The 12,547-nt window shown below is 38.7% G+C and overlaps 1 protein-coding gene across 6 annotated transcripts in view; it reads left to right on the forward strand.

Moving 5' to 3' along the window:
• Mindy2 (MINDY lysine 48 deubiquitinase 2) overlaps window positions 1-12,547 on the forward strand; it is a 65,482-nt gene that overhangs the window by 9,335 nt on the left and 43,600 nt on the right. For all 6 annotated transcript variants that reach the window (XM_087199004.1, XM_087199003.1, XM_087199001.1 and 3 more), the window contains one exon: window positions 6,623-6,680. In XM_087199004.1, the coding sequence (XP_087055130.1) occupies window positions 6,623-6,680 (58 nt within the window). The remainder of the gene's footprint in view (window positions 1-6,622; window positions 6,681-12,547) is intronic.

Raw genomic sequence — 12,547 nt, forward strand, 5'->3', positions numbered from 1 at the left:
ATCCTTAAGTTTTTGAGTTCTTTGAAAAAAGGGGGAAAGGCTACATTTCTTCTCTTTGATTACCATTAATAATACTTCTAATATTCTCTGTGGTTTTTTTTTTTTTGGTACCGGGGATTGAACTTGGGACCTTGCGCTTGCAAGACAGGTGGTGGAACCACTGAACTAAATCCACAGCCCACTTCTAATATTCTCAAAAGAATAATTTCTTTGCAGTTTCAACTAACAGCATGAATGATATATGTTCATGCTGAACACATTAGTGTACATATATCTATACTGTGTATTCAAAAGTAGTGAAATTTGAAATAAGGAGAAATTGGGGCCAGGGATTTAGCTCAGTGGCACTGCACCTGCCTTGCAAGCGCAAGGTCCTGAGTTCAATCCCTGGTACCAAATCAATAACAACAATAACAAAGAAATAAGGAGAAATTATATTATTTAGCTGGTCCATTTTACTGTAAGAACAGTTGGGTCCCCACCCCCCACCCCTCCCGCCATGGGGATTGTTTCCAGGACCTCCATGGATGCTCCTGTCTCTTGTATAAAAATGGCACAGTATTTGCATATAAACTGTGCACATCCTCCTGTGTATTTTGCATTAGCTCTAGATTGCTTATAATACCTAATGCAATGTAAATGTTATGTAAATAGTTGTTACACTGGATTGTTTAAAGAAGAATGACAAGTGGGCCAGGGATTTACCTCAGTGGTTCTGCCTCCTGCCTTGAAAGCTCAAGGTCCAGAGTTTGATCACCGGTACCAAAAAAAAAAAAAAAAGAAGAATGACAAGAAAAAAGTCTGTACACATTCAGTACAAATGCCATTTTCCCCCTGATATTTTCTGATCTGATTGATTGAATCTATAGGTGTGGAACCTGTGGATATGGAAGGCCAACTATAATGAAAAAAATACACTGAGTACAAGACTCAAATAATATGAATTAAAAATGTTATCTCTGACCAAGTGTGGTAGCACATGCCTGTAATCCCAGGACTCTGGGAGGCTGAGGCAGGAAGATTGAGAGTCCAGGCCCAGACCTTGCCTCAGAACAAACCAAGCTATCACCTGAGTTCTAACTCAACTTGCTGTTTGAGTATCAAAACACCACAGTTCCAAAGTGGATTCCATTTTTTCTATAAACTTATCTTCAGTTGCCAAATTCTGTAATTTTAATATTCTATGGATCATAATTTTTACTGAGGTTTAGAGTAAAAACCTTTACTCTTTTCCTATCATCCTCCACTATTTATTGGTCAAAAAATGCTTTCTTAGTTTAAAGTGTTTCAGATTTTTTTTTTTTTTTGCTCTGCAGGGGATCAAACCTAGGGCCTTGAGCAGCCTAGGCAAGTGTGGTATCACTGAGCTGTACCCTGAGTCCTCAAATGAGGTTTTATACAGTATTTTATTGAATGAGTGTTTTGTTTTGTGGTTTGTTTGTTTTTTGGTACCAGGGATCAAACTCGGGTCCTTGCGCTTGTGCAGCAGGCGGCGAAACCACTGAGCTAAATCCCCGGCCCTGAATGAGTGTTTTGCTTGCTTTTTTTCTTTTATAAATTTCTAAGTACTGGTTTTTGAAAATTAATTTATTTTTTTAAATTTTTTTCCCATTAAGTTTATTGGTACATTTTAGGTATAAAATACAGTTACATTCATCATTGGGATCTTGTACCTTTCCGTGACATATCTTGGTTCTTTTTTTTTTTCCCCTTCCCTTGCCCTCCCTTCACCCCCTTCACCCTTCCCTCTTTGCAAAGACTTTGTTTCCACTTTTTTCCTTTTCTCATATTTTTTCTTTTCCCTTTTTTCCTTTCCCCTACCCCTCCCACTTCCCCTGCACCTTTAGACCTTTTCTTCCTGTTACACAATATCAGTTATACATTTTTAAAATTATAATATCAAGATCTAGGAGACAGTACCACAGATTATACAGAATTTAAAAGGATATAGAAAGCATATTTCAAAAATCTGTTTTGAAGTAAATAAGTACCTTGGAAGACAAATTAATGAAACTAACTCTGGAGGAAATACAAAATTTGAATAGCATCTATTAAAGAAAGTATATTCCTAGCTTGAAAACCTACCTATATGACAACAGCAGGGTCATATACATTTTAACTGATAAATTATATCAAACAAAGCAGAAAAAAGAAGGAACACTTCTCCCCTCATTTTAGGAACTCAACATTGTGCTAATCCTAAAACTGGATAAAGATAATAGAAGAAAAAAGTATGAACATACATAGAAATTTATTTAACAAAACAAACTATTAGAAGTCAGATCTGGCAGTAAGTAGAAAGTGGTTTTGTTATAGGGATGGCAGTGTTGGTTCAGCATTGGAAGATCCACCTCCAAAAGTCATCATTTTAACAGAGGAAAGGAAAAAGCCACATGATCCTGTCACTAGTTGGAGAAAAAGTATTGGACTAAATTCTACAGCTGTTCATGGTAAACGCTATCAGGAGACTAGAAGTAGAACAGAACCTTCTCAACAGATCAAAGACATGTACTCCATACTTCCAGTGAGAACGCCTTATATGAATGGAGAAGATACAATGCTTTCTCCTTAAGGTGGGGAACAAGGGCAGATATGCTTACTCTTTATCTGTCCATTAAACTTTGAAACCTAGGCCCCACCAAAATAGTCTGGCAATAAAATGACACAATTAGGATAGGATTGGCAAGGTAGAAGCAAAATCTTTATATGTAGATGAAATGATCATCTACAGAGAAAATACTAAGAAATCTTTAGGAGCCCCTAGAACTTGTATTTGAATTTAGCAGGATTAGAAAACACAAGGTATATATAAAAATTCAGGTCTGTGTATACTTGCTATAAATGAAGAATTGGATGTTGAAATTTAAAAGTTATTTAAGAGTACAAAGGACCTAGAAAAGTTAAAAAAAAAAACAAAAACAGTATTAGAAGATGTTTAGTACTTAATTTTAAGACTTCTAAAGCTACAGTAAGGTGTAAGGAAAGACATATAGATCATTTGAATAAAACAGAATCTAGAAATAGAACCACACATACATGGTCCACTGAGTTTTGAAAGATTATTTAACATTAGCATTTTATAGAATATGAACTCAATTCAAGAGCAGAGGAAGAGATAGTGTTTTCAGCAAACGGCACTAGAAACCTGGTATCCGTATATAAAAAATTAACCTCAACCCTTTCTTTCCATACATGAAAATAACTTGAAGGGATCTATGAACCTAAATATGACAGCCTAAAAGTATAAAACTTTAAGAAGAAATTATAAGGGAAAATGTTTATGAATTCAGGGTAGGCAAGAACTATCTAGTATACAAAAGACATGATGTATAAAAGAAAAAAATTGATAAATGAGATTCCATCAAAATTTAGAACTTTAAATGACATCATTAAAATGAAAAGTAGTCCTTAAACAGACCATATTTACAGTGCATATAACCTATAACCAGAATATATAAAGAATTCTTAGAGCTCATTAATAGACAACCCAATTAAAAAGTAGACATAAGATGATAAATAGCCAGTACAGCACAAGGAAAGGTGTGCAACTCTAGAATCGGAAGAATACTAATCAGTACCATAACAAGATTGAATTATACACTCATTAGGGAGATGAAGTTAAAAGTTTTAAAAGCCTTGTCATGACTTTTTCTTTTTGTTGGATTCTTCCCCTTTGCCTTTAATTTGTCAGGCCCAATGGATTCATTCTGCTGGGTTTCCTGGGGTTGTGATCCTCATTGTCTTTTCCTAGGGTATTGTCTAAAATTTTTTGGAGTGCCGGTTTGGTATTCATGAAGTTCCTGAGGTGCTCTTTGTCATGAAAGTATCTTATTTCTCCATCAATTTTGAAAGTAGTTTTGCAGGGTACATCAGTCTGGGTTGGAGGCTGTTTTCCTTTAGGGCTTGAAATACATCACTCCAAGCTCTTCTTGCCTTAAGGGTTTGCATTGAGAAGTCTGCTGTGATTCTGATGGGCTTTCCTTTGTATGTGATTTGTTTCTTTTCTCTCACTGCTTGTAGAATTTTGTTCTTCTGTTGGCTTTCTGGAATCCTAACTATTACATGCCTATGTGTAGATTTTTTTTGATCAACGCTATTTGGAGTCCTATATGCCTCACTTATCTGTATGTCAAGTTCTTTTCCCCTTCTTGGGAAGTTTTCTGCCATCACTTCTGTGAACAGTTTTTTTATGTCATCTGCACACTCTCCTGTTTCTTCATTGACTCCAATCAGCCTTATGTTATTCTTCTTTGCATCATCTAGCAGCTGCTGGGTTGATTTCTCATGTTCCTTTACAATTTTAAAGCAGTTTTTCTTTTCCTGGTCACTAATTGCAATCTTTTCTTCTATATCTGAAATTCTATCCTCACATTGGTTCATTCTGCTGCACAGACTTTCAGTGGAGTTTTTAATCTCCTGGAAATCTGTTTGCATCTGTTTTATAGATTCCATTTGTTTCCTATGTTGGGATTCCATCATGTTCCTCAGATCCTCTGTTTTTTTATCTGTGTCCTCTAGATTTATTAATCATGTCTTGCACCATGAGCAAAATCTTTGCTGTTATCTGAGTAATTATTTCTGATTTCATTTTTCCCAGATCCTCTTTTGTTTCCAATTCAGAGAGTCCAGGTGGTTGAGTATCAGATTGTTCCATCTTGTTTCCCTTTGGGGTTGCTGTAGGTGATCCAGAAGTCTGTTTTTGAGGCTTGTTTACGTGTCTTCTCATTTCCACGGTGGTGGCTCACCTTCTCTGCCCTAGGAGCTTGGGATGGTGGGTGGGGGGGTTCCTTCCTGGTGCTGGGACTGGCTCAGCTTCTCTGTCCTAGGAGCGTGGGATGGCGGCAGGGGAACTTCCTTCTGGGTGCTGGGACTGGCTCAGCTTCTCTGTCCTAGGAGCTTGGGATGGCGGCCTGAAAATTTATTTTTTATTAGTACATATTTACAGTACATAATGTTTGTATTCCTTATAGGGAATTGGGGCATGGGCATTAATACATGTTAATTCCTTTTTTCATCCTCTTCCTCTTCCCTCTCCCCTTTCTTCCCCCTTTTCCGTTTCTTGATCCCCTTCCACTTTGAGAAAGATCTTTCTCTCTGCTTTTGCGTATCCATTTTTGTTTTTGTTTTTGTTTTTGTTTTGGTACCAGGGATCAAACTCAGGACCTTGCTCTTGTGAGGCAGGTGCGGTGCCACTGAGCTAATTCCCCAGCCCTGGATATCTTTTATTTTGCTCTTTATTTATATTTTGGGTTTCTCATATAAGAGAAACCATGCAATATTTAAGCTTCTGTTTCTGAAATCTGTAAATACTGTTATAATGGAAAAGGTAATTGACTTTGGTGTTAAGAACTCAATTCATGTCACAACCCTGTTACTTACTTTGGACAATTTTTTAAAAACCTAGCCAGGGGTGGTGTTGCACACCTGTAATCCCAGCACTTAGGAGGCTGAGGCAGGAGGATCACCAAGAGTTCAAGGCCAGCCTGGGCTACACACTGAGTTCAAGGCCAGCCTGAACTACATAGTGAGACCCTATCAAAAAAATAGGGCCGGAGATTTAGCTCAGTGGTTCTAATGCCTGCTTTGCAAGCTCAAGGTCCCAAGTTCGATCCCCGGTACAAAAAAAAAAAATCCTCAGTTTTATATCTCAAGTATTTCCCCAACTTTAAAATTGTATTGGAGCAAGGCATGGTGGTGCACAAGTGTAATTCCAGCATTCTGGGAAACTGAGACAAGAAGATCACAAAATAAACATACAAAGGGCTGTGGATGTAGCTTGGTGGGAAGACCCTGGGTTCAGTCTCCAGTAATGCAAAAAGAAAAGAAACAAACAGCATTGCCAGCATCTCAGGTGCATCTTACATACCCTTTTCAAGTTTAACACCTTCCCTTTCTCTTGTGGGTAGTCATATCGTAATTTTCATATCTATTTCCTTATTCTTCACACTTTTATTACCTAAGTGTGTAGCTCTTAACAGTATATAGTAGTTTAATTTTGCCAGACATATTGTGTGTGTGTGTGCTTTTGGGGATTGAACCCAGGAGTGCTCTTTCTCTAAGCTGCATCCCGGCTAAGTTGCCCAGGATGACCTCACACTTGTAATTTTCTGCCTCAGCCTCCCAGGTAGCTGAGATCACAGGTGTGCAACAGTATGCCTGGTACCCGTTTTTAAACTTTACATTATAAATAAGAGATGAATTCTTATAAATAAGAGATGACTATAGATGAATTCTTCATTGTATGGTCGTACTTTAATACTGTATTCATTTTAACCATTAAATGGCCAGAGTGGACTAAATGGGATATCTGCCATGTTTGATACTTATTCCTGCCCTTTAACCAAATTATCTGTTATACAGGACACTGTTGGAGGTGCCTGATGACAATGATGATGAGTGGTGAGGGATATAGCACTTGACTTTGAAAATAGATTTCTCAATGTCTGTATATCTTATATCACTCTGGTGTTCTTATGGTGATAGGATATGTTAATGTCCATGTATAGTAGTTACATATAGTAGATATGTATAAACATACATAAATACTTAGGTTTCTGATGTCAAGAAATACTTGAGTCATCTGAAACATTGGATTTTATAGACATAATACTTTCTTTTTCAGGTGAAACTTCCACCAATGATGGAAATCATAACTGCTGAGCAGCTGATGGAATACTTAGGTTAGTGTTGAAGAGTGAATGATTTTATATTTCTTTCAAAATAAAAAAAGTTTTCAAAGCTGATATATTACCCAGTCTCACCTTTCTGAAGTGATATTTTGGTTTTAATTGTTAATTTAACATATTTATAAGGATGTTAGTGTTCTTGGGTGTTATATCCTTCTTCTCCTAAGCAGCAATGAAATTTTTGTAATAAAAATAAGGAGACTGGATATATCCAGAAAACAAGGTGCAAATTAATTCCTGTAAACTGCAAAAAGGGAGAAGGCACAGAAATTCTGACATTGCATGTGGCTGGTATTTAAAAATAGCAGATGGACTTGAATTAAAGATGAAAGTGGTGGGCCAGGGATTTAGCTCAGTGGTTCCACCACTTGCCTTGAAAGCACAAGGTCCTGAGTTCAATCCCCAGAACCAAAAAAAAAAAATGAAAGTGGTGAGCTGAGGATGTAACTCAGTGGTTGAATGCTTGCCTCCAGTGTACAAGGCCCTGGGTTTGATCCCCAGCACCATAAAATAAATAAACAATGACAAAGGAAGTGATTCAGGCCAGTGCTCTTGAAAGTTTGCTTCATGGACTATGCCAGTTTATGAAATATTAATTATTGGTCTGCAGTGGGCTAGCAACCTACTCCAGGCTGTAAAACATTTATACTTGGGCCAGGGATTTAGCTCAGTGGCACCATGCCTGCCTTTCAGGTGCAAGGTCCTGAGTTTGATCCCCAGTACCAAAAAAAATTTATACTTACATTAACTAGTAAATACACTGTTTAATTCATTTGCAATGTTTTTCATGGCAAAAAATTTTTTTTTCCTGTATTGAGAATTGAACCCAGGGTCTTAGCCCTAAGCTGCATCCCCAGTCCTTTTTTTTTTTTTTTTTTTTGGTACCGGGATCGAACTCTCATCCTTGCGCTTGCTTGCGCGGCAGGCAGTGAAACCACTGAGCTAAACCCCCAGCGCAAAAACCACACACCACTTTTTTTTTTTTCCCCAGTCCTTTTAAAAATTTTTTCTTTTAATTTTGAGACAGGGTCTTGATAAATTGCCCAGCAGGCTGGGCTCGAATTTGGGATTCTTCTGTTTCAGCCTCCCAAGTACTGGAATTACAGGCAAATAGTACCATGCCTGGAAGAAATCTTGATGAGGGAAACAATATGTTAAACTAAGAACTTATGTATTCATTCTATTACCAAGTAGGAAATCTTGTTTCTACCTTCCAACCAGCTGATTTATTTCTTTGTTTCTTTATTTTTGTAAGATACAGGCTTAGTGAATTGGGATTGCAGCTTTGAAAGGACCTTTTCTTTGTGTAATTATATCACTTAATCCTCACTCCCTGGCTGTGGACCTTATACTTATGGATAGATGACTCTGAATGCCTAGAAATCTCCAGATAGATTTTCTTTTTTAATCCCTTTTTTAATTAGCTTAGTGTGTCAGGTGATGCCCAACCAGTTATTGGGGGATGCCCAATTGCCTGACTGAGGGTGTAGTAGAGGATGAAAGAATAATATACAAAGAATAAAGAACAAATGATAGAGCTGGGCTTGGTGGTGCATGCCTGTAATCCCAGTACCTGGGAGGCTGAGGCAGGAGGATCACTGTGAGTTCGAGGCCAGCCTGAACTACAAAGGGAATCCCTGCCTCAAAGAACCAAAAAGAAAAGGAACAAATGATAGTTTATTACTTGAGGGGCTAGGATCTGATCTTAGCTCTCTCCTGCTAAGACCACAACCCTTAGTCTTGTCATTTATTGATTACACAATGTAGCAGGGGGCATAGAGGCAGATGTAAGGAATAGCAGAACTAATGCACTAATGAGCCAGGCTTGTAGAAGGGAATAACTATGTATTTTTGTGAAGGACAGACAGGTCACAGTTAACAAGGTACCTGTGCTATCTTGCAGGTCATAGCTAACAAGCCACCTGTGTTATCTTTAGCTTACATTTGATCTTGGAGAATGGCTGCACAAGTCATAATTCTTCAGCTATAGTGTCATCTTGCTATTAGAGAAGTCACAATCTCATCAATCATTGAGATCTCAATTGTGACCTTTGGTGTAGGGAATTCTGTCTCCATATACCAGTGGAAGGGTCATTTAGCAAGTCACATGTAGGCCTTGGAATAATTTTAATCAGTAGTCAAATTATAAGCCAATTCAGTAATACCTTAAAGCCTGCCCGGTGCAGTTTCAAGCTGGTCTCCTGGATTAGTAATTTTTTTTTTTTTTGAATTAGTGATTCTTAAACTTAGGGGTTTCTAAATTATATGTCATGGGGAAGGCTGAATGTGCTTGTTCCTTTTGAGGAATAGTATGACTCCAAGGAGTATGCAAAGGGAAGGCAGATGAGATCAGAGAGTTAATGGCACCTGATCCCATAGGGCCCAGTAGGCTGTTATGGAGACTTTGACATTTGCAGTGAGTGCACTGGGAAACCATTAAAGGGTTTTTTATTAGTACATGTTTGCAGTATATAATGATTACATTTATTGTGAAGGGCCAGTACATGTACCTCTCTTAATTTTTTTTTTTTGGTGTTTTTTCTTTTGTTTTTTGAGACAGGGTCTTGCTCTGTAGTTGAGGGTGGCCTTGAACTCAGCTATGTAGCCCAGTCTGGCCTTGAAGTGACGCTCCTCCCTCAGCCTCCTAAGTGCTGGGATTATAGGTGTGTGCCACCACACATGACTGCCTCTTTTTTTTATGTCCCATCCCCTTCCCTTCTGGCTGAATTTTTTCCCTACTCTCCCTTCCTGCTCCCCCCATCTCTTTTTTTCCTATTCTCTATCTTTTATTTGCTCTTTACTTATATTTTGGGTTTCTCATATGGGAGGAACCATGTGATATTCAAGCTTGTGTGTCTAATTTATTTCACTGAACATTCTGGTCTCAAGGTGCATCCATTTTCCCACAAATGACTCAGGTTTATCCCTCTTTATGGCAGAGTAGTATTGCATTGTGTGTAATACCACATTTTTCTTTATCCATTCATCTGCTGATGTCCTAAATCAATACAAAGCTTTTACCTTTCACACTCTTTTTGACTTTGGGGAAGAGCCAGAAGTTGCACAGTGACACATCTGGTGATTGAGGTGTATGGGAGTCCGGGGATTTAGCTCAGTGGTTCTACCACCTGCCTTGCAAGCACAGGTTCCGAGTTTGATCCCCAGTACAAAAAAACAAAAAACCTGAAAAGGTGTATGGGGACACACTGTGTTGCTATTTTGAGCTTGCCTTTACATTGGATGGCACTCAGCAGAGGCACTCACTAAATCATTGATTATCCTTATAAAGATACTCATGAAAGAGGACCTCCAGAACTGCTTCAGAAAGTGACAATGATAGGATAAGTGTGCTTGAGTGAGGGGGAGGGTTTTGAAAGGGATTGATGGCAATGTGTCTTTCACCAGAATACATTTTTTTAAATTTAAACAGTCATTACATATTTGATTACTCCTGAGTGATGAGATGGAAGTGGAGTGGAAAGGCATCAGAGACGAGGAAGCAGAACATCAAATGCAGATAACCACACTAGGGTGTGAGGTCAGGGCGAGATGTAGGAGGAGGTTCTGTGGAAAACACGTGCCCCATATTGAGCTTGGAAGTACAGTTGGAATCTGTACTTCACAGTAAGAAAGTCCCAAGATTAGTGTGAGTCTAGGTGAACGGTATCTTAAGCTCAAGCTAGAGGTGGAACCACCAAAGACCTATTTAAAAGAACAGTGGACGAATCCAGTTTGGCTGTAGTTGGTCAGTCTACATGCTGTATAGTTACAAGAATAGAGTTTGGGGTGGATAGGTTGTGGATATAGAGTTTGGGAGCCAGGCAGGGAGTTTGGGTTTTCTATAGTAGGTTGATTAATGTTTTAGTTTCTTAATGTTCTGTATAGTTGTAGGTTTTGTTTTGTTTTTGCAGGGGCTTGAACTCAGGGTCTTCACACTGAGCTACATTCCCAGCCTTTTAAAAATTTTTAAACAAAGTCCTGTTAAGTATTAGGCTGGGCTCAAACTTAGAGTCATCCTGCCTCAGCCTCCCAGAGTGTTGGTATTACAGGCGTGCATTTTTTAGATGGTATGGTTGAGAGCAGTTAGGAAATAGAACAGTAGCCCAGATAATGGTGTTGATTCAACAGATATTTAAGTGCCTGATGTCCAAGGTGTGATCAAAATATATGGTGAGTGTTTAAATTTTAAAACTATTTATGTCTGTAAACATTTCCATAAATCCTCTCAGAACCCTCCCCCTCACTTCACAGCTGTCCCTTCCTTCTCGCCACTTTCTGGAGCCATTCTGGGTATCTCTTTGCTTCTGGCTCTGTTCTGTGCTCTGCCAGACGTTGCTGCCATTTGCCTAACCTCCTCCCTGCTCATTTCTACACCATTAGCCTTTGTCTGTGAACATTCTGAGACTAAATGTGGTCTTTTAAATGTACTTCTCATAAATGAGGAGTACAGTCCTGGTGGCAGAGAACCCCTGAGCAGAGCTATGAGTGTGAGGCACTAATAGTATAAAAGGGTGAGGTTGGTGCAAAAATAAAGCATCACAAACATATTATAGATGAGGGAGCCAGAGCCCGGAGAGATTAAACAGTGTGCTCTCTCTGTCTAGGAATGTTCTTCGGTATCTTAAACAGTGCTGAAAAGCTTGTAGACTCAAAAGTTTAACCTTTCCCTTCCGCCACCCAAAAGTGTTTTGTGTTTTTTGTTTTGTTTTTTTTAATGAAGATTAGGGTCTTGCTCTGTAGTTCAGGCTATCCTTGAGCTCACTACATAGCCCAAGCTGGCCTCAAACTCCCGGTGATTCTCCTGCATCAGTCTCCTACTTTTTGTTTTTTGTGATGAGTTCTTACTATGTTGCCCATGGCAATATACTATGGCTGAGTTAGTGCAAGGGATTGGAATTCTGATTGGCAAAGGTTGGAGAAATCTGAGTTTCATTCTGGAAATTTCTGTTCCTAGAGTAATGATGGCGAACTTTTAGAGCTTTCAGTGATATAAACAGCCTGCTGCAGCACACATGCCATAGGTTTGCCACCACTGTCCTAGAGTATGAGAGTCAGATCAAACATGGAAGTGGCTTGTGAAAAGGATTTGGCATAGAGTGAGGAACATGACACATTGCGATACCTGGGAAGTGTTAGGAGATGTGATAAAATAAGGTGGAGAAGACGTGTCAGCAGAAGACTGGATGCTGGGAGGAATAAAATAAAAAAGCTCATCACACTCTAGACTGTATATTATGACTTCAGCCAACCATGATACTATGATGATACAGCTAGTGTAGTATTATAGGAAGGTAAATTGTTGTTGGGCATTGGTGGCACTGCCTAACTTTTTTTTTTTTGGTACTGGGGATCGCACTCAGGTCCTTGCGCTTGTGAAGCAGGCAGCGAAACCACTGAGCTAAATCCCCGTCTAACTTTGAGACAGGGTCTCTCACTAAGTTGCTAAGTTTCCCAAACTGGGCTTGAACTTGTGATCCTCCTGTGATTTTGTCTGACTGTATAAAAGTAATTCATCTTTTAAATATAAATATGCTATGAAAAGTGGTCAGTGTTAAAGCATTTTAATTTTGCCTAAAGTTGACTGTGTTACATCTTCAAATGTTTAAATGTTCATCTGGGGTAAATTACTGCCAAACCCTTTCTTCCATTTTTTAGCCTAATATAGCTATCAAGTTTTTGTTCCTTGATTTGTTTGTTTGTTTTTTGGTACCGGAGATCGAACTCGGGTCCTTGCGCTTGATTTCTGTTTGTTTGGACTATTCTATTAATAGCTATTAATAGCAAAGTCTTATGAATCTTTTCTTTGAAATTCTTTTTTCTGGGCCGGAGATTTAGCTCAGTGGTTCCTCAGCCTGCCTCTC

Source organism: Heterocephalus glaber, unplaced genomic scaffold (genome assembly GCF_053883595.1).
Source record: "Heterocephalus glaber isolate CG9 unplaced genomic scaffold, H.glaber_assembly_v1.0 deba00001689, whole genome shotgun sequence".
NCBI lineage: Eukaryota > Metazoa > Chordata > Mammalia > Rodentia > Bathyergidae > Heterocephalus > Heterocephalus glaber.